This window comes from Artemia sp. Qi Xiang Cuo, chromosome 18 (assembly GCF_049724085.1).
Source record: "Artemia sp. Qi Xiang Cuo chromosome 18, ASM4972408v1, whole genome shotgun sequence".
NCBI lineage: Eukaryota > Metazoa > Arthropoda > Branchiopoda > Anostraca > Artemiidae > Artemia > Artemia sp. Qi Xiang Cuo.
Window position 1 is genome coordinate 29,674,871 of NC_142811.1, and position 22,437 is coordinate 29,697,307.

At 37.0% G+C, this 22,437-nt stretch overlaps 1 protein-coding gene across 3 annotated transcripts in view; it reads left to right on the forward strand.

The window, feature by feature from the left end:
* LOC148941400 (glycoprotein-N-acetylgalactosamine 3-beta-galactosyltransferase 1-like) overlaps positions 1–22,437 on the forward strand; it is an 880,586-nt gene that overhangs the window by 142,088 nt on the left and 716,061 nt on the right. For 2 of the 3 annotated variants that reach the window (XM_089104532.1, XM_089104533.1), the window contains exons 3-5: positions 13,135–13,249; positions 17,237–17,337; positions 21,691–21,846. In XM_089104532.1, coding sequence (XP_088960658.1) covers positions 13,135–13,249; positions 17,237–17,337; positions 21,691–21,846 — 372 coding nt within the window. Of the gene's footprint in view, positions 1–13,036; positions 13,250–17,236; positions 17,338–21,690; positions 21,847–22,437 lie in introns of those variants that run through there. The other variant, XM_089104529.1, reaches the window with a different exon arrangement.

The following is a 22,437-nucleotide window of genomic DNA, read 5'->3' on the forward strand; positions in this document are numbered from 1 at the left end:
GATGGTAGCACTTACTTTAGTAAAAAAATGAACTTACTTACATTTTTTTCATACTTTCTTGAATGAAATTTCCGTATTGTGTATTCAAGAGGTGAATTCGAAAAGTATTGTGTATCCAGAGTTGAATCCATGAAAGAGTTTGTTACCTACTTAGAATTTTTTCGTAATTTCTTGAATGAGATGTCTCTATTGTGTATCGAAGACGTGAATTTAAGAAAGAGTTTGTTACTTACTTACATTTTTTTCAAAATTTTTTTAATGAAATGTCTGTAAAGTGTATCCAAGAGGTGAATTCAGGAAGGAGTTTGTTACTTACTTAAAATGTTTTTATAATTTCTTGAATAAAATTTTTGTATTGTGTATCCAAGAGGCGAATTAAGGAAAGAGTTTGTTAATTAAATACAATTTTTTATTTCTTGAATGAAATGTCTGTATTGTGTATCCATGAGGAGAAATCAAGAAAGAGTTTGTTGCTTACTTACAATTTTGGCATAATTTCTTGAATGAAATGTCTGTGTTGTGTATCCAAGAGGCGTATTCAAGAAAGAATTTGGTACTTACTTACAAATTTTAATAGTTTCTTTAATGAAATTTCCGTATTGTGTATCCAAGAGGTGAAAACAATAAAGAGTTTATTTACAATTTTTTTTATAGTTTCTTGAATGAAATATCTGTATTGTCCATGCAAGAGGTGAAATAAATAAAGAGTTTGTTTCTTACTTACAATTTTTTTCATAATTTCTTGAATGAAATGTCTGTATTGTGTATCCAGGAGGCAAATTCAAGAAAGATTTTGTTACTTCTCTCACTCTTTTTGCATGTGTGTCTGGGCGGGTGTTTGCTTATTCCAATGCATGTCTTTCTCGGTTTATTTGTCTCAATCTACGTATTTGTATGTGTTTTTGTCTCTTTCACTCTTTTTGCCTGTGTATCTGGGGGGGGGGGGGTGTTTGCTTATTCCAATGTATGTCTTTCTCGGTTTGTATGTCTGAATCTACGTATTTTTATGTGTTTTGTCTCTCTCACTCATTTTGCATGTGTGTCTGGGCGGATGTTTGCTTATTTCAATGCATGTCTTTCTCGGTTTGTGTGTCCGAATCCGTATTTATATGTGTTTTTTGTCACTCTCACTCTTTTTGCCTTAGTGTCTGAGCGGGTGCTGGCTTATTCCAATGCATGTCTTTCTCGGTTTGTATGTCTGAATCTACGTATTCGTAAGTGTTTTTATCTCTCTCATCCTTTTTGCCTGTGTGTCTGGGCAGGTGTTTGCTTATTCCATTGCATGTCTTTCTCGGTTTGTGTTTATGAATCTACGCATTTGTATCTGTTTTTGTCTCTCTCACTCTTTTTGCCTTTCTGTCTGAACGGGTGTTTGCTTATTCCAATGCATGTCTTTCTCGGTTTGTGTGTTTGAATCTACGGATTTGTATGTGTTTTTGTCTCTCTCACTCTTTTTGCCTGTGTTTCTGGGCGAGTGTTTGCTTATTCCAATGCATGTCTTTCTCGGTTTGTGTGTTTGAATCTACGGATTTGTATGTGTTTTTGTCTCTCTCACTCCTTTTGCTTGTGCGTCTGGGCAGGCATTTGCTTATTCCAATGCATGCCTTTTTCGGTTTTTGCGTCTGAATCTACGTATTTGTATGTGGTTTTGTCTCTCTCACTCTGTTTGCCTGTGTGTCTGAGCGGATGTTTGCGTATTCCAATGCATGTTTTCTCAGTTTGTGTGTCTGAATCTATGTATTTGTATGTGTTTTTGTCTCTCTCTCTCTTTGTGCTTGTGTGTTTGAGTGGGTGTTCGCTTATTCCAATGATTGTGTTTCTCAATTTGTGTGTCTCAATCTACATATTTGTATACTTTTTTGTCTCTTTCAATCTTTTTGCCTGTGTGTCAGGGCGGGTGTTTGCTTATTCCAATGCAAGTCTTTCTCGGTTTGTGTTTCTGAATCTACGTATTTGTATGTATTTTTGCCTCTCAATCTTTTAGCCCGTGTGTCCGGGCGGGTGTTTGCTTATTCCAATGCATGTCTTTTTCGGTTTGTATGACTGAATCTACGTATTTGTATGTGTTTTTGTCTCTCTCAGTCTTTTTGTATGTGCATCTGGGGGGGGGGGGTGTTTGCTTATTCCAATGCATGTGTTTCTCGGTTTGTGTGTTTGAATCTAAGTATTTGTATGTGTTTTTTGTCTCTCTCACTCTTTATGCCTGTGTGTTCGGGCGGATGTTTACTTATTCCAATGCATGTCTTTCTCGGTTTGTGTGTGTGAATTTACGTATTTGTATGTGTTTTTTGTCTATCTCACTCTTTTTTCCTGTGTGTCTGAGTGGGTGTTTGCTTATTCCAATGCTTGTCTTTCTCAGTTTGTGTGACCAAATCTACGTATTTGTTTGTGTTTTTGTCTCTCTCACTCTTTTTGTCGGTGTGTCTGGGCGGGTGTTTGCTTATTCCAATGCATGACTTTCTCGGTTTCTGTTTCTGAATCTACGTATTTCTATGTGTTTTTGCCATTCAATCTTTTAGCCCGTGTGTCTAGGTGGGTGTTTGCTTATTCCAGTGCATGTCTTTCTCGGTTTGTATGACTGAATCTACGTATTTGTATGTGTTTTTGTCTCTCTCAGTCTTTTTGTCTGTGTGTCTGGGTTGGTGTTTGCTTATTCAAATGCATGTGTTTCTCGGTTTGTGTGTCTGAATCTAGGTATTTATATGTTTTTTGTCTCTCTCACTCTTTATGCCTGTGTGTCTGGGCGGAAGTTTACTTATTCCAATGCATGTCCTCCTCGGTTTTTGTGCGTGAATCTACGTATTTGTATGTGTTTTTTGTCTCTCTCACTCTTTTTGTCTGTGTGTCTGGGCGGGTGTTTGCTTATTCCAATGCATTTCTTTATCGATTTGTTTGTCTTATTCTACGTATTTGTATGTGTTTTTGTCTCTCTCACTCTTTTTGCTTGTGTGTCTGGGCGGGTATTTGCTTATTTCAATGCATGTCTTTTTCAGTTTGTGTGTCTGAATCTACGTATTTGTATGTGTTTTTGTCTCTCTCACTCTTTTTGCCTGTGTGTATGGGCGGGTGTTTGCTTATTCCAATGCATGTGTTTCTCGGTTTGTGTGTCTGAATCTACGTATTTGTATGTTTTTTTTTGTCTCTCTCACTATTTTTTGCCTATCTTTCTGGGCAGGTGTTTGCTTATTCCAATGCATGTCCTTCTCGGTTTGTGTGTCTGAATCTACGTATTTGTATGTGTTTTTGTCTCTCTCACTCTTTTTGCCTGTGTGTCAGGGTGGGTGCTTGGTTATTTTTGGTCATGTCTTTCGCTGTTTTTTTTCCTTAATACACGCTTGCTTATGCGCTATTATCATGCTTACTCTTTTTGTTGGACTGTTATGGCGGGTGTTTGCAGTTTCCACAGAAAGTCTTCCTCATTTTGTGTAACTGAAAACCCGTTGTCGTATGTGTTTTTGAAGCTAGCACTCTTTTTGCCATTGTGTCTGGGTGGTTGTTTACTTATTCCAATTAAATGTAAATTTTCTATGTTTTAAGTATTTTTCATCTCATTCTAGGAGACGTACAAAAAAGGTGAAAAAAATACCCTGTTAAAAAAAATCCAAAGAAAAACAATAAAAGAATAAAATAAATAAAAAAAGTGGAATAATTTCAGTGCATAAAAAAATTCAGTAAAAAAATTTGAACAATTTCGAACTCCAAAAATAATTTAGTCCAATAAAAAAAATGTGCTACTACAAACAATGTTTTTCTAATAGTAAAAGTCACGACTAATATTTCCATATCATTCTCATTTTGAAGTTGGAAAAATTAAATGTGATTTCTTAGATGTAAAAAAAGTTGAAAAAATATATTATGTTAAAAAAAAGTTTAAAAAAACTTCAAAACAAAAAAAAAATCAAAAAAAAGGGGGGGGGGGGGCAAAACTTGGGGGGGGGGGGTCCTTGCTGATTCAAACCCATAATCATATCAATAGTTGATTTATAAGGATTTCTAAAGATTGTTCTGAATTTCTTTATTAAAATTCTTTTCTCGGCATCTACATCTTTATTAGTTTCAACTTTAAGCGCTCCCTAACGTCCAAAACCAGATTATACAAGCGTGTCTCAAGGCGATATCCTTGACATGTGCCTTGGAAAGGTGCCAAGGAACGTAAAGTAAGCAAATAGCATGTTAAGGAACGTAAAGTAAGCAAAATGGACCCTCAATAGAGAATGACCTAGATAAGGTTCGTTCAACTCAAGGGTGTCCTAGGGGATGACCTAGATAAAGTTCATTCAACTTGATACGCTTCAGTGGTTCCTATTGCTGGACACAAAATGGAACATAGATAGAGAATGACCTGGATAAGGTTCGTTCAACTCAAGGATGCCCTAGGGGAGGACCTAGATAAAGTTCATTCAGCTTGATACGCTTCAGTGGTTCCTATGGCCGTACGCAAAATTGAACCTCAATAGAGAATGACCTAGATAATGGTTATTCAATCTCAAGAGCGCCCAAGGGGATGACCCAGATAAAGTTCATTCAACTTGATACACTTCAGTGGTTCCTATACGCCCCCGCAAAATGGAATCTCAATAGAGAATGACCTAGATAAGGTTCGTTCAACTCAAGGGTTCCCAAGAGAATGACCTAGATAAAGTTCATTATGGTGTATATCTAGGTGGGAGGGGATATGACATTGGGAGGGGATACTCACTCTCTTTAAAAGGTGTAGAGGGCCCTAGAGGGTGACCTAAATAAACTTCATTCAACTTGATACGCTTCAGTGGTTCCTAGTGCCTCTATCCAACTATAATAGAGAATGACCTAGATAAAGTTCGTTCAACTTCAAGAGTCCCCTAGGGGATGACCTTGATAAAGTTCATTCAACCTGATATTCTTCAGTGGTTCCTAGTGCCTCTATAGAAGAATAATAGAGAATGACGTAGATAAAGTTCGTTCAACTTCAAGAGTGCCCTAGGTGATGACCTTGATAATGTTCATTCAACCTGATACGCTTCAGTGGTTCCTAGTGCCTTTATAGAATTATAATAGAGAATGACGTAGATAAAGTTCGTTCGACCTCAAGAGTGCCCTAAGGGATGAACTTGATAAAGTTCATTCAACCTGATACGCTTCAGTGGTTCCTAGTGCCTCTATAGAAATAGAACATAGATATCTACTGCTGCCAAAGATACTCTAGACAATTCAATCCCAATAAAAATTCACCCCGGACAATTATCCTGAACATCTCCACATGTAAAATTGAGTCGGCGAAGAAAAAGTAATACAAATAAAAAGATTTTCGTATAGGAATTCTAGAAGATTCCACTAGTATAAAATTTCCCCTGAAAAGTTCACCTCCCGGAAACCTCTCTATTCATGGAAAATTCTCTCTGTGGAAAATTCACCCAGAAAAAATTATCCCCCCCCCAACCGAAAAATTTATGCATACTTCCCATTAACCAACACTATATGTGACCAATGGACAAATTTCCTAACTTAAAGACCTGTCCCCAGGGGCTGGGAGGAAGGGGGGATGTTTTCTCAAAGGCGTAATAAATGGACCTTTCAACTATGTTGAACTAAATGGCTATTTCAAAATTCTGATCGGATGACTTTGGGGACAAAGGGGCGTGGGAGGTGGCCATCTGCCCTATTTTATTTTGGGTTACATAAAAAGAGAACTAGAACTTTTAATTTCCGTTTGCATGAGTCCTCTTCCAATATTCTAGTATCGTTTGTTCAAAGCGAACACCCCTGGGAAAAAATTAAATAAAAACGCATCTGTAATTTTTTTTCTTGCCCAAAATATCAAATTCCACATTTTTGCAGATTTGAGCTTGAAACCCCTACAGCAGGACTCGCTAATACCCTGAATTTGATGGTTTATTTTTACACCCACAGGATACCTTGAATTTTAGGAGGTGGTTCCAGTAGGAACCCGTTATTGACTCCGAATTACACATAATTAATTCATGGTTATGCTTTGTTGATGATTATGTGGTTTGATGTTTCTAAGCCTAAGGGATACAGACGGGAGTCCATATTTCTAGGAAATTGATTTAAATGATCGAAAATGATGGATATCTGACGAGAAATTTTAATGTATCATAAGGGGAATAAAGAAACAATATGAATCCCTACTTTAGTGTCAGAGATAAATTTGGGAATTTGTATTCTTTCGAAGCCTTTATAATGCATCTTGATTCTTGAATTCATCTCTTAGATAACATAGGCTTAAGATGTTTCTAAGTGCAAAAGATACAGAAAGGAATGCTTCACTTAGGGGAAGAGATAAAGCATTTAGTTTGCAGTGTATATGTGATATGTAATTTAAAATTCTTTAGGCATATCGATAAATATGAAATTCCTTCGAAGCCTTTATAGTGTAACTAGGGACACCTTAGATAATTTTCAGAAATTCAAACGAGATCAAGACAGATTGAATATATTTAATACGGGAATGGTTTCCTGGGAATTTTAAATGGGACAGTGCAGGGATGCCAAAACAAAGAAACATTCAGAAATTACTTTTAGAGGAATATTCGGGCGAAATACATTGGGACATTTTAGGAGATAAATTTGGAAGAAGTAGAAACGAAAAAGGTAAGGCATCTCATGGAATGCTAACTCTATTAAGAGATACATATTATTTTTTATTCGGGCGGTTCTCGATGGTAATCTGTTTAATACACAAGTAGCATTTGAAGTGTTGTAAGGTCACCTATCCCAACCTCGAAGGCCCCCCCAAACTTATGGGCCCCCTCCCCCTATTTCTTATATATTTTTTTTATTTTTTTTAACAAGGTATTTTTTCAATTTTCTTTTACATCTCTTAGAATGACATGAAAAATACTTAAAACATAAAAAATTCACATTTAATTGGAATAAGCAAACACACGCCAAGACACACAGGCAAAAAGAGTGAGAGAGACAAAAAACATACAAATAAGTAGATTCAGACAAAAAAAACGAGAAAGACATGCATTGGAATAAGCAAACACCGGCTCAGACACACAGACAAAAAGACTGAGAGAGACAAAAACAAATACATATACGTAGATTCAGACACATAAACCGAGAAAGACATGAATTGGAATAAGCAGACACCCGCCCAGACAAACAGGCAAAAAGAGTGAGAGAGACAAAAACACATGGAAATACGTAGATTCAGACAAACAAACCGAGAGAGACATGCATTAGAATAAACAAACACCCGACTAGACACTCAGACAAAAAGAGTGAGAGAAACACACATACAAATACTTAGATTCAGACACACAAATCAAGAAAGACATGCATTGGAATAAGCAAACAGCCACCCAGACAAACAGACAAAAACAGTCAGAGAGACAAAAACACATACAAATACGTAGATTCAGACACACAAACCAAGAAAGACATGCATTGGAATAAGCAAACCCGCCCAGACACATAGGCAGAAAGAGTGAGAGTAACAAAAACAGATAGAAATACGTAGATTCAGACACACAAACCAAGAAAGACGTGCATTGAAATAAGCAAACAACCGCCCAGATACACAGACAAAAAGAATGAGAGAGACAAAAGCACATACAAATACATAGATTCAGACACACAAACCAAGAAAGACATGTATTGTAATAAGCAAACACCCACCCAGACACACAGACAAAAAGAATAAGAGAGACAAAAACACATTCAAATACGTAGATTCTAACACACAAACCGAGAAAGACATGCATTGGAATAAGCAAACACCCGCCAAGACACACAGGCAAAAAGAGTGAGAGAGACAAAAACGCATACAAATATGTACATTCAGACACACAAACCGAGAAAGACAAGCTGGGGAATAAGGTAACACCTGCCCAAACAAACAGTCGAAAAGAGCGAGCGAGACAAAAAGACATACAAATGCCTAAATACAGACGCAAAAACCAAAACAGACATGTATTGGGCTAAACACAAAACTGCCCAGACAAACAGGTAAAAAGAATGAGATAGAAAAAAACACACAAAAATACATAGATTAAGACAACCAAACCGAGAAACATACATTAGATTAAGCAAACACCCGCCCAGACACACAGGCAAAAAGAGTGAGAAAGACAAAAACACATACATAGATGTAGACACACAAACCGAGAAAGACATGCATTGGAATAAGCAAACACCAACCCAGACACACAGGTAAAACGAGTGAGAGAGACACACATTAAAATACGTAGATTCAGACACACAATTCGAGAAAGACATGCATTGGAATAAGCAAACACGCGCCCAGACACACAGGCAAAAAAAAGTTAGAGAGACAAAAACACATACATAGATTCAGACACACAAACCGAGAAAGACACGCATTGGAATAAGCAAACACCCACCCAGACACACAGCCAAAGAGAGTGAGAGAGACATACAAATATATAGATTTAGACATTTAACCGACAAGGACAGGCACTTTGACATGCAAAAACCTGCCCAGACACATAGGCAAAGAGAGTGATAGAGACAAAAACGTATACAAACACATAAATTCGGATATACAAACATACGAAGATAGGCACTGGAATATGGAAATACCGATCCCAGACACACAGTCCATGACCAATGCCGCTGCTCGCCACAGCGGCCGTGCCTGACGCAACGATCCACCCCGCGGCGGTGCATACATAGTGAGAGAGACATGCAAAGTCGACATAGCTTTATTTTATTTTAAGGTTAATTATGACTAGGTTACGTACGCGCACGTAACCTAGTCTAAATTAACCTTAAAAATGAAATAAAGCTATGTCGAATTTGCATATTCCTTCCATAGATACTACTAGTATAGACACTACTAGATACTACTAGCAGGCTCATAGGGGATATAATAGAAACTGAGATAGGTTAACAGAGCTCTTACCAAATTCTGAGAGACATGAGCTGAAGTTTTTCTTCAAAATCCCCGCTGACAAGCAAACATTCTCTCAGACACACAGGCATAGGTGAGAGAGGCAAAAAAAATATCTACAAACACACAGAGTCAGACATAAAATCATACAAAAACAGATATAGAGACAAACAAATATCCACTCAGACACACAGGCAGAGAAAGAGAGGCAAAAATACCTACAAACGCACAGAGTCAGACACAAAATTCCACAGAGACAGACATAGAGATAAGCAAACATCCGCTCAGACACATAGGCATAGAGAGATAGGGGCGAAAAAAGCTACAAACACACAGAGTCAGACACGAAATCACACTTAGAGAGACGTAGAGACGAGCCCACATCTGCTCAGACAAACAGGTGCAGAAAGAGTAAAAAATACCCACAAAACACACCCAAAATCTGCTCAGACACACAGACATAGAGAAACAAAATCAAAAATACCTACAAACACATAGAGTCAGACACAAAATCAGACAAAGGCAGACATAGAGACCAACAAACATCCGCTCATTCACACAAGCACAGGGACAGAGAAGCAAAAAGAGCTACAAACGCAGAGAGTCAGACAAAAATCAGACAAAGACAAGCATAAAGACAAGCAAACATCCACTCAGCCAAAGAGGCATAGAGAGAGAATGAGAGAGAGAGTGAGAGAGAGAGAGAGAGAGAGGGAGAGAGAGAGATAGAGAGTCAGAAAGAGAGAGAGGTAAAAATACTTACAAACACACAGAGTCAGCCCCAAAATCACACAAAGGCAGACATAGAGACAAGTAAACATCCACTCACACACAGGCATAGAGAGAGAAAGAGAGATAGAGAAAGAGGCAAGAAATACCTACAAACATACAGAGTCAGACACGAAATGACTCACAGACAGACATAGAGACAAGCATACATCCGCTCAGACACACAGCTACTGAGAAAAAGAGGTAAAAATACTTACAAACACACATAGTCAAACACAAAATCACACGAAGACAGACATAGAGACAAGTAAACATCTACTCAGACACACAGAAACAGAGAGAGAAAGAGAGAGAGAGAGAGAGAGGCAAAAATACTTGCCTCAAATAAATAATACATCCGATAAAATTTTGAGATAGCTATTTTGTTAAAAATAGTTGAAAGATCATACAATAAAAACTCCAGTGTCGACACAACCCCCCAGCGCCAGGGAGCAGGCGTTGTAAGTTCTGTCCTGGGGGAATATATGGTTCCTATGGCAGGGATGCTCGTATAAACTTCAGAAAGGGTTCATTTGATTAGAAATTGAAAGTTCTAGTTCAGTTTTGAGAGTCATAAAAGATAGGAGGGCACTTAGCCCCCCCCCCCTCCACCACCCTTTTTCCTCAAACCCATCCGATAAGAACTTTGAGATAGCTTTTTTTGAATAGTTCAAAGACCATATAACGAAAACTCTGGGGTTGACATATTTCTGTCAACCAATTATGTTATGTCAACGGGCATAACATAAGTTATGCCCGGGGGGGTATATATGGTTCTTATGGAAGGGAGGCTCGTAAAAACTTCATAAAGGGCTCACTTGATTGGAAATTGAAAGTTCTAGTTCAGTTTTTGAGAGTCAAAAGAGATTGGAGGGCAACTAGCCCCCCCCTCCTCAAATGCCCCTTTTTCCTCAAATGCATCCGATAAAAATTTTGAGATAACCATTGAGTTAAAAATTGTTCAAAAGTCATATAAATAAAACTCAGGTGTAAGTTATGCCCTGGGGGAGTATATGGTTTTGTGAAAGGGATTCTCCTATAAACTTCAAAGAGGGCTCATTTGATTGACAATTGAAAGTTCTAATTCCCTGTTTTAAGAGTCCAAAGATATCCAAGGGCAACTAGCCCCCCCCTCCCCAACACAATCTTCTTCCCCAAGCCAATCCGATAAAAAATTTTAAATATCTTTTTCATTGAAAATAGTTGTAAGGTCAGATAAGAAAAACTTCTGTGTCGTGCCTCTGATGCATCTGGATATGCAAATCAAGCTTGAAACGAAAAAAAATCACTACAAACAAGAGTTTCGGTGTCGCCTCCTTCTCTTACTGTAAAAGTCTAAAACCTACTGCGTCATTGGCACTTTACTGAAAACTATATGCATCTTGAACAGTCTTGGAAAGTTTAAACACCATCAAATTGAGTATTTGATATATAATGATACTAATTTTTGAAAGATCCATCAGTTCAACAATTTATTTCATTGTAATTTTATTTTATTTTCAATGGTGTAAGTACTTTAAAAGAAAATATTTGTAACATAATTCGTTTTTAGGGAAGTGCCAATGCCGCAGTAGGCTTTTGAGTATCCAAACTCTTGTTTGTAGTGAAACTATATTCATCTTGAACAACTTTAGTAAGAACTAATAAATTAAACTGAATATATGATTATAATGATAGTAATTGCTGAAGGCTGAATCATTTGTTTCAATATAAAGTACAAAAGAAAATGTTTGTAACAAAATTGGTTTTCAGTAAAGCGCCCTTGACACAGTAGGTTTTAGACTTTTACAGTGAGAGAAGGAGGCGATACCCAAACTCTTGTTTGTAGTGATTTTTCTTCGTTTCAAGCTTAATTTGCATATTCAATTTAAGTTTCACTCGTTTTAAGATTTATTTATTCATTTACATTAATAGCTATTGTATGTTTGTTTGTATTCATTGTTTATTTAATTTCTGTTCGTTTTAAGTTCGTTTATACCTCAATAGCAAAATATTTTTTTTTGTTTTAAGCTTGATTTTCATATTCAATCTAAGTATTACTCGCTTTAAGATCTATTTATTTATTTATATTATTAACTGTTGTATGTTTTTTGCTATTATTGTTTATTTCATTTCTGTTCGCTTTGGGTTTCATTTATACTTTTAAATAGTAATTTCTGGTCGTTTTGAGCTTTAATTTTAACAGGTATTTGATTCTGATGAGCTTAAAAATGGCATTAACTTTTCTTTGAAAAAAAATTCTTCGAAAAGTTTTTTTAATTAATTTTAACAAAATGGCTATCTAAAAAGTTCATTCCGATGGATTTATGGCAAAGACAGCAGTAGGACTAGTTGCCCTCCGGTCCCTTTTGACTGTTAAAAAGAGAAGAGAACTAGGACTTCCAATTTCTAATACAATGAGCCCCCCGATATTTTAAGACCATTCGTTCCATAAAAATCTCATATGCCCCCGGGACATAATTTATAACACTTGCCCCAGGGTTTTGGATGGTTGTGTTAACCCTGAAGTTTTTATTATATGATCTTTGGTCTATTTTGGACAAAATGATATCTCAAAAATTCGATCGGACACATCTTTTAATTATTTATAAGAAAATGGCTATCTAAAAAACTTTGTTAGTTACATTTGAGGGGAAAAGGCATGGGGGGGTGGCTAGTTGCTCTCCGATCAAGTTTACTGTTTAAAGGGCACTAGAACTTCCTATTTCAAATCGAGTGAGCCACCTCCGAAGTTTATACGACCTGTCCTTCCATTTGAAGTGTTTTGAAAAAAAAATAATAAAATAGTAGCCTTACTATAGTCCACTATAGGTCCCTACTATAGGCGCCACTATAGTGTTGCCTCTGATGATAAAGAGTACCACAATAAATGTATCCTTATTCCCCAGAAATACGGTTTAAACTGTAAAAAGAGACCTGAAAGATGCTCTCTGACACGAACCATGCTCATGTTCTCCAGACAAGGTTACCATCCCTATACAGCTGGTTTGGTCTAGACATGGTGACGTAAACCAACTAATATTGCATCAATACAGATCTCATCAGCATACGTTTAAAACTAGACTAGAAAAAAAGAAAAATTTTTAGAGAGCCTTTAGAGCTGAAATAACCCCAGACACAAAAGATTTAACATTAATTATAATAATTTTCATAGAACTTCCCTGTCGTTTTCTGTATTTTTTCAGAACTCGGCTCCCCATACGAAATGAATTTCTCTGCTTAAGCCTGAAAAAAAGGTGAGAGCTGCATAATTCATTTACAGGATTTAGGAACATAATATAGCGTTTTAAGTTTTTTCACCTTTAACATGATTCTATCATTACATGTGATATTCCACCTCGAGGCTCACCAAGAAGTACTTTAATTTTTGACCACAAAAGCTGACAATCTGTTGCTGGTATTTTGCTTCATTACAGATTACTTAGTGCGAAAATTTACCACGATGAAGAGGCTTCTCAAGAGATCTCCGATGTTTTTCACATCTGTTTCTTTGAGAATTTTTTTTTCAGGGACTTATATTGTATGTTTATTAACGCTTCTTTTGGGGATATTGATTGGTTTATTTCTGTCCAGCATTGGCAAGGAAACATCAAAAATTAGTTCTGTGTATGGAATAGGAGCAGAGTGAGTACATTTTATTGTTTATCGAGATTAAATAATTTATGTTAACAGTTTTAAGCAAAACATAGCATAATGTATAGTCTAACACTTATCATTAAAAGCCTTCTTTTTCAAATTTCTGAAAGATTAGAGATACAGACCTAGTTTTGCATTCTTGCTTCAAATTGTAGAAGTTAGAGCTGGAGGTAACCTATTAAAACTGTGTAACCCAATGCCGTATCGAGGGGGGTACCGGTTTTGAATCCCCCCTCAAAAAAAGGTTGTCTTATTCGTAAACACACGACAAAATGCTCGTAAACACATTTTAATTTTTTTAGTTTTGTCGTTAACCCTTCGCCCCCCAAGAAAAAAATGAAACGCTCTTGGCCTAGCCAATAAAACCGTGGTTCAAAATTTTAAACTAATCCACGGAAATAACTGAGAACTTATCATTTCCACGTTGTGTTCAAACAAGCTAACAATCTATATAAGTTTTATCATTACAGTCCAGGTTTTATTTGTCTAGCTCAAAGTAATGAACACTTCTGGAGGCTTATTATTAAAGCTTTATAATTGAGTCATTAGTAAAGTCTCTGAATTTTTTTTTATTTATCCGTTAATTCTTTTTTACTCAAAAGTGTGCTTGATTTCATTGATTTTTATTCAGCTAGGAAAAGGTTAACAAATTAATGTTTACCTTTTAAGATGGTAAATTGGTTTTTCTGTTTTTACCATTTTTTTTTTGTTGGCAATTTAACCATTTGTGCGATGATTATTTTTAGTTGGGTTAGAAAATGCTGGTTTTAAGCATCCGCTTAAAATTTGTTAAATAAAAAAAGATGAAAATTATTTCCAAAAGAAATCTACTGTTCATAAAAATGGTCAATAAAAATCCAAAAAAAATATATATTTATATATAAGTTTAAGATTATAGTCCAAAAATTAATATCAGAATTTAATTATTGTCAACCACAAACGTAACTAGCGAGAGATCAACTTCTTTGAAGACAAATGTACAGTTCAACCTATCCTGAGTAGGCTACCAGTAACACAAATATTGAAAAACCTTGAGGATTCGAAGCTCCTTGGCATAAACCTTTCAGGATCCGAAATAGCCGACAACTATCTTTAATTTTAGCTTTCAGATTTCTATACATATATCTTAGACAAATAGTCACCACGGCATTAGTACCTTTCATATGAGCCTCAAGCAAAACCTGCGCCAAAAAACTGCCAAGAAGTTTGCAGGCGGACGCAACCGTGAGTCATACTGTTTGTTTTTGTAATTTATACGCAGATATACATTAATCACCACATGATTTTCAAGCCTAGCGATAATGAAATACTTAGTCTATGCTAAAGGCTTACAAGGGAACCTAGATAGGATAGCGAGATCACCAAATGTTCTGCCACTCTGTCTCCAAATTGCCCTATGAAAGAGAAGATGAAAGTTAGAAAAGGGTGTTAGTTGGCTTTAGCGGCCTTCCGACAGGGAATGCTCCTGGCAATGTCCCTAAAAATATGGGGCAATCCCCAAATGACACTGAGTCATCTGACAACAGAGGAAGCTTTCGCGATTCAGCTGCCTAGTTCTGCATCCACAGAGTCATCATTCGAAATCACAGAGCCAAGAAAGGTGAAATTAGTAACAACTTTAACGTGGCCTCGGTAAACTGTATTGAATTCCAGGGGCTTAACTGGGCCTGGAAGTTTGACTGCTATTATTTATTTTTTTTGCGAATTTGCTTTAAGGCTGACTTTTGTAGCTTCTTCCTGCAGGACATTCAGGGATATCTATTAGCTGCTTTATGGAGTAGGTAAAGAGCGCAAGGTAGTCCGTGAAATTGACGTCAGTCAAAACTCGATCTCAAAATTTGAAGCAAAAGGGCAATCGATGAGTTGTACGAGTCATGATATGGTCTGTAGCACAATTAAAAAAAAGTCTGTCGTAACACACGGTATTGTCACCCATCAGTTTTGATGGTAAATGACTTGCGCCACTTCCAATTTACTTGGATGCAGCTATCGGTTTCGTCGTATAGCTTTCCAAGGAGCAGATAATGTTTGGCTTGCAGTCGAAAAGAGTGGACTATAAGCCATAGAAATTTACAGTCTACCGAATCGAAGGTAACCTCGAAGTCCATAAAGGCCGCACAAACTTTTCTGCAGTATTCTTCCACCAGCTGCCACATTGTAAAAATCCACACAATGATAGAACTCTCGGGCATACACCCGGCCTATTGGGTTTGCCTTTTTCTTCACAGAAAATCCCTGCAGCGGGCAAGCAGAGTCATTGAAAAGAGCCTTCCCTGCACTAGAGAGACTTTGTTAAACTTTCTTTTGAGTCGGATCATCATCAATCTTTCTGAGAGACACCACTGATAGTAGAAATTTTCTTGCTGTTTTCATCAGTGAAAAGCCGAATCCTTGTCTGTGTATTTGAACTTTTCCACCAGAGAGTAGGAGGGATGCATCTCCTGTCTCTTCTTCCCTGTTATCTGGCACATGTTTCTCCAAGAGACCAATTATATCCCACTTGTAATGGTTTACTTCGCGTACGAGCTTATCTTTCTTTCCCGGTTTTGTGAGCGTCTGAAAGTGTAATTTTCTGATTCTGGTTGCAAGTCTTGTACATACAACTAGTCTAGTGTCCGTTTGAAACAGAATAGAGATATATTGTCTAAATGGGTTGTCAATGCTGTTGGCTGTTAATGCATTGATTGCCCTGGATTTGGTAACTTGTCCGTTGGTTTCTCCGGGAACAGTAGCCCTAGTTTGTCAGCTCATTAATTATCTTCAGTGATCTCACTAATATTCTCTCTAGTCATACATTATAAAGAAAAAAAGTTTTTTGCCTGAATTTCCAAGACGCAACTGGCCAATCCTCTCTGCTTCTTTCTGGGACCGTTAACACTCTCATCTGTGTCTTCCACTCTTTGCAGTTGTCCTCGTAAGACATCCCACTTGGCGTCAGAACATCACCAAGTAATTTATCCCAATGCTGGAGCTTAATTTTAACGTCTTCGAAACATGTCTACGCGTCTGTTGGCCCCGCAAGATCACTATCAGATGTGATTACCCCCTCATCTGCCTGTATTTATCCCCCAGATTAGTTTACACCAATTATTCAGGACACAGGGAGACTGAGTTCACATGGTCCCCACCCTCTTATTTGATATTCAGGGATATCCTGCATATCCGAAGGATGATCCCGATCCACCACCTGGGGACGGGTCTGAGTTACCAGGGGAAGCGCCTGAGAAATTACTTATGGCATCTTAAAATAACTCAAGTATAGTCAATTTTGACACCAAAGAAAACATAATTAAGTTGTGTCCCAGCTTGTCTCCTTTCATGTATCTGATGATTCTTTATTTCTGTTAGAGGCGGAGCTTTAGTGTTGTTTAAGTAAAGAGTCATGTAACTCATATGCATGGTTTTTTCCTGGCTGAAAATATTGATTTACCACTTTATTATAAGAATCTTATTGTGTTATACTTTTTCTAACCGCTTTTTTCTCTAGATAAATACATTTTGAGCTCATTTAAGAAAATTTATTCCGATTTGTTTTTAAAAAAAAAGAAAAAACGGAATAAAACGTCGAAAATCAATGCAACCAATTTTTTCCCGGTTGAGGCTCCCTTGGTTTTTTAAACTTTAATTAAGCTGGTTTTATTGCCTGAAATTTTAGGAAGATCAACAAAAAAAAAGAATATGTCACACTCAAAATAAACCCAACCACAATTCTCTTTGGTCATTTGTTGCCCTTGATAACACCTCTTGATAGACACCAAATATTCACTCAAAGTGTCAGCTGGGTCCCGTAAATGTTTAATTTATAAGCTTAGCTGTGCCTTATATATTGCAGGTATATAACCCTTTTGGCTACCTGGATGCACATAATGTCTTTTGATTTAGATCCACGTCCCCTGAAATTTTCAACTTAATACCCTCATTTGCCCCTGAGATATTACAGATTCATCATTATGACAAACTCATATTCTATTGCAGATATTATAAAGCATCAACAAAAAAAGTTAATGACACTGAAGAAATAACAGCTCTTCAACGGGGAGATTTATTTCAAAGAGAAAAAGACTGGAATCAGTATGGTAAGAAATTTTACAACTATAATACGGTTTATGTCCTGGCCACCGGCGAGCATACTTCCTTGTAAATGTACACAGTTCCAGATTTTTGGGTTTTATCCTGCTTTACAGGAATTAATTAAAAAAAAACTTTCCGAAAAAGAAGTTTCTCAAAGAAAATTAAAGGTCAGTTTAAACTTACGATCAGGAGAAATAAATTCGTATAATAATTCAAACTACAAACGACCAGAAATTACTTTAGGAATAAATGAATCCCAAAACTAACATAAATTAAATAAACAAATAAGCAAACAAACATACAACAGGTACTAAAATGAATGAATAAGAAATATTAAAACGAGTAAAATTTAAACTGAATATGCTATTTAAGCTTTAATCTACAAACAAGGTTTTGGCTACCGTCCCTTTCCCTAACGGTTAAAGTCTAAAGCCTATTTTGTCATTTGCGCTTTATTGAAAACCAAATAGTTGAACAGAACACAAACCTAGGGGCTCTCCAATCATTCACAATGAAAATAATTTTATGGCTTGATTTCAACAATGGGGAGTGCGCTCTTCTTTAACAAAATGACCCCGTTCTTTAGCACTAGGATCTTACTTCTAAGATCTTACATCTTTCTGCGCGGATTACTGTTCTTAAGTTTGTCATTGTTTGAAGATCTGACAGCTCACTAAGGTTAGCAAAAAGTGCAAAGAACGCCATGTTTCTGCCACATACAACAATGATGAGAGAACTTCAATGATTTACTCATCATTGGTCTTAGACCGCTATTCAGAGCAGATTGATGAAAGACGTTTGCAAAAGAACAGAATAAGAAGTGAGATCTTAAGCGTTCTTTGTTAAAAGATGTAAGATCTTAGTACAATGATGAACAAAAAGAACAGCCCTGATGCATCTCCTGTGAGGAATTAGCATTAAAATGAATATTTGCAAAAAAATTCCTTATCCTCGTGACCTCAAACATTATCTTAACCATGGAAGCTTAATTTTTAGATTTCACATTGATTAAAATAGATCAGTGGCACCATTTGGGGGAAGGAGGGAACAGGGGGCCATGGCCCCCCTGAATTTTTGAGGGGTCCAATTTTTTGAGGGGCCGAATTTTCAACTCTGAAGCCCTTAGTTTATTCCTCCTTTTCAAATTTTTTTGTTGCTTTCGATTTATTCCTGAAAAACCAAAAACCAGGTCATTAGAAGACAGCTAATTGAAGACACTCAAAGATTTGCAGCGAAGTTGCCCATTTGAAAAATATCTTTTTTGGCATGTTTTCGTCGGATTCGGCCTGTCACACTCTGTCTCCCATAATTTATGATATGGTGTGCAAAAAACATATCTTATGGTATTATGATAAGATATGACGCAATAGCATTCATCGACCTAGGATTGAGAAAGTGAAAAGATATTTTAGAGCTGGTAAGTGAGCACGAAAGCAGTGACTGGCACAAAGCATGTACCATTTCCTGGACCAAATTTAAAGCTATTCAGACAGAGACATCCGAATATGTCGCCTCATGCCTCTCCAAAGAACAAGAAAAGGAAATATTAGAGAACAAACGGTATGTAAAGGCTCTGCTAAAAAACTACAGCCTTACATGGACGGCAAGGGCTTGCGTTTCGTGGCCATGATGATGGAGGGTCCAGCGCCAATCGATGGAATTTTGTTGAGACGGTAGGTCTTTTAACGGAAATCAACCCAGACCTGATGGACAAGTCTTGCAAGGCCTATGGCCATTACTTGTCACACGAGTACACAAACGAATACATTTAGGTCATAGGAAATAAAATTAAAAGTTCTATCGCGAAAGAAGTCAGAAGCAAACTATTTTGCTGTTCCTGTTGGCGAAACAAAAGACCTCTCAAAAATGGAAAACTTGCGATCATAGAGCTAAGTTCATTATATGAAAATCAAGGAAACAGACGTAGGTTGCTATGCGCAAGATTGACACTAAGAGTGAGAGTTTTGCAGACTTTGTTTACAACGAAATAAAGGCTATCGGCCTTGACTGGTCAAAATGTGTCGGACAGTGCTATGACAGGGCGAGTGTAATGAGCGGACGTTTTTCGAGAGTACAGGCCCGTCTCCGGGAAAAAGCACCACAAGCGATGTACACTCACTGTCATTCATATAGACTTAACCTTGTTATTGGCGATTGTATGAAGAAAAAAAGAAGAATTTCGTCAGTACTTTCAGTTTTGCAAACAGTTATGGTATTGTTTCTAACAGCAACACTCTATACCAGTTGTTTGTCGAGGCCAAGAAAACTGCCAACGTGTCCGTGCTACAGCTTGAAAGGATAGTTATGACACGTTGATCTCAGTGGTATAGATCACTGGCTAAAATTCTGGTGAAATGTGACTGTATACTCGCTGTTCTCTCAGTTGTTCAAGAATCTTCTGACAGGGAGGAAGCGACAGAAGCTACTGATCTTAAGAATCAACTAGAACCTTTTTATTCAGTTTGCAAGTCATTCACCACCAGGTTCTTGCAGCGACTAACACTGTTTCTGAACCAATGAAGGCCCCAAGACAGGACAAGATCTCTTATTGACAAAAAAAAATGACAAATAAATTTCTAAACTGGTCGACGGAGAGCAGGGCTCGATTTGTCGACCATAAACAATTATAAGAAAAGATCTGATCATTTGAGACGCCTGCACTTTAATCACCACAACGAAAAACCAACTGAAGACTTTGCGTGATGTCGAGTATTTTTTAGTCCTATACGGCAAGTCTGAAGAGATGGCTATTAATAACTGAGCTGACCTGCCGGAAACAAGAGCTCTTGCTTAAACCATAACAGCAAAATCAAAACGCGTTTAGAAGATATCCGGAAGAGTCAGGGACTGTTTGATGACACCAACACTTGGAAAGCACAGCACTGAATCTGAAGCACAAGAACAGAAAAGAAAATGCGAAGAGAGTTCTACGAGGTTTTGGATAGAGTGGTAAATGAGTTTGAAGAGCTTTTTTCTGTCCATCTGCCAGTACTAGAAGCCGCACGATGCTTTAACCCTAAACCCAAAGACTTTATGAACACAGATTTACTTCTCGAGATCGCGACATACTTCATTAAGGCTGGCATTGATGTTATAGACCTGAAGAGTCAACCTTTGAAAGCTCATGCATATGTGTAGAAGCTTCCACAGAAACCCACAAACGCTTTAAATCTTTTCGAAAGCCTAGGAGGATTGAAAGAAGCTTTTTCTGAGGTTCTTGAAGTCGTGAGGTTAGACATAGACATAGACATAGGTTTATTAAGAACGAACAGCGTAGCCATGGCTAATTTATGTCGTCTTTACAACAATATGGAAAAAAAAAGAAAAAAAAATACAAATGACACTATAAGAACACTAACACGTGAATACAAATAACACTAAGTCTTGTTGTATGCTTCTACAAAAAAGGGGACAAACGTGTTTTTGTAGCGGTTGGTCCTGCAGACCGGGGGTTTGTAGCTTCAACTGGGATCTGGTTCTTTGGTTAACAGGAGCATCGGGTGGGAGGATCAGTCTGTGATGGGGCGAAGAGAGCAGTGACTTGCTGAGGGACATGATCAGTGATAATTGTCTGTCGCTAAGGGATTCAAGGTTCAGTTCTTGTAAGAGTTTGTTGTAGTCGTCACTTCTGTTACCAACGATTATGTTAACTGATCGTTTCTGCAAAGATTCAAGGTCAGAAACAAATTTGGGCCATATATTTGGAGATTAGGGGGGAGTGGTGGGCAAAGCATACCAAAGCATACCCATTGATTTTGACTTGAAAATCAAATATTTTGCAGTAGTGTGCATCAAGATATGGCTACATGGCTAATTGTAGAAAGAAAAACTCCAAGACAAATAGTCCGAGTAATTGAGAGGATGAATGTATTTTTAACATTCATTTTAGATCACCCGTTTCACTCAATTCCACTCTAACAACTGTTTTATTATCGGGTATCTCTCCCATATCTGTCCCGGTAACTGTCGCGTCTCCAGTTCGACATTCGATTTACACTATATAAAAGAGTACGTTTAATACATAAGTACCTGTCTAACCTGCAGGTCAGTAGGGCCATATGATTTGCAAAAGGAACAACATGGTCGATTCACTATTGCCCTTTGGGAAGGGCTTAGGTCCTTTACCTTGGAACTGAAATAGGCTCATTTCTACAAATGTCTGTTTTATAGATGTGGCCGTTTTAAGATTTTTTATTGTTTTTCTTTTATTTTACCTTATTTGTAATTGCAAAACTTCAAAGAAGCTTTTGCCCTTTTTAAATATTTAGGGTACTTTAACCTCCTTTACTACGGCATATTATGTTGCACTATGAGAAAAAATAAACATACTAGTCTGTCACATGCAGTTATTTTTCTAGAATCTGACAACACTGTATCCCATGATCTTTATAAGAAAGTTCGACTTCTTTGCTGGATATTAACTGCTGGTGTAAACCACGGAAAGAAAGCAGCCCATGTCAAAGCAACCTGGGGGAAGAGATGTAACATTATCCTATTTGTGAGTGGAAAAAAAGGTGAGCGAAAAATTCTTTTCAACTGAAAGTAAGGAGCAACATAAAAATGTTGATAATTTTTGTCTCGTTTCTAGGCATATTAAATTTAAGAAATAAAAATTTGACACAAGCGTTAAGGACACAAAACTGAAGAACATGAAAATTACGATCTATTGAAACCAACTTGTTTTACTGGCGAAAGGAAATTACAAGTTTAATCAAAAACCCGTACTGTAAAGATTAGCTACTGACGTGTGCAATTTATGTGACTGCGAACAATTAGCTCTTAAAAGTTCGTTGAACCCAGTTTTTACTTGTCTGCCTTTATCAAAATGTATTTTTTTTAATTTTTTCCTAATTGTACAATTTATTTTCCCAAATATTTTAGGCTATGGAATTTTCCTGATTTTACGAAAAATGGTGCCTCAAGCTTTAAACAGAAGGAATAACATACATAAAACTCCTTAAAAAGAGAACTTGTTATGCCTCAACATCAAACTTAGTAATTCAATTGGATGTAATCTTTCATAATTGAGGTGAACTGGATTTATCTGTAAATCCAGTTGTGTATTGTGTAATGGTTTTGAACACAATAACAAACGGAGTATAAGA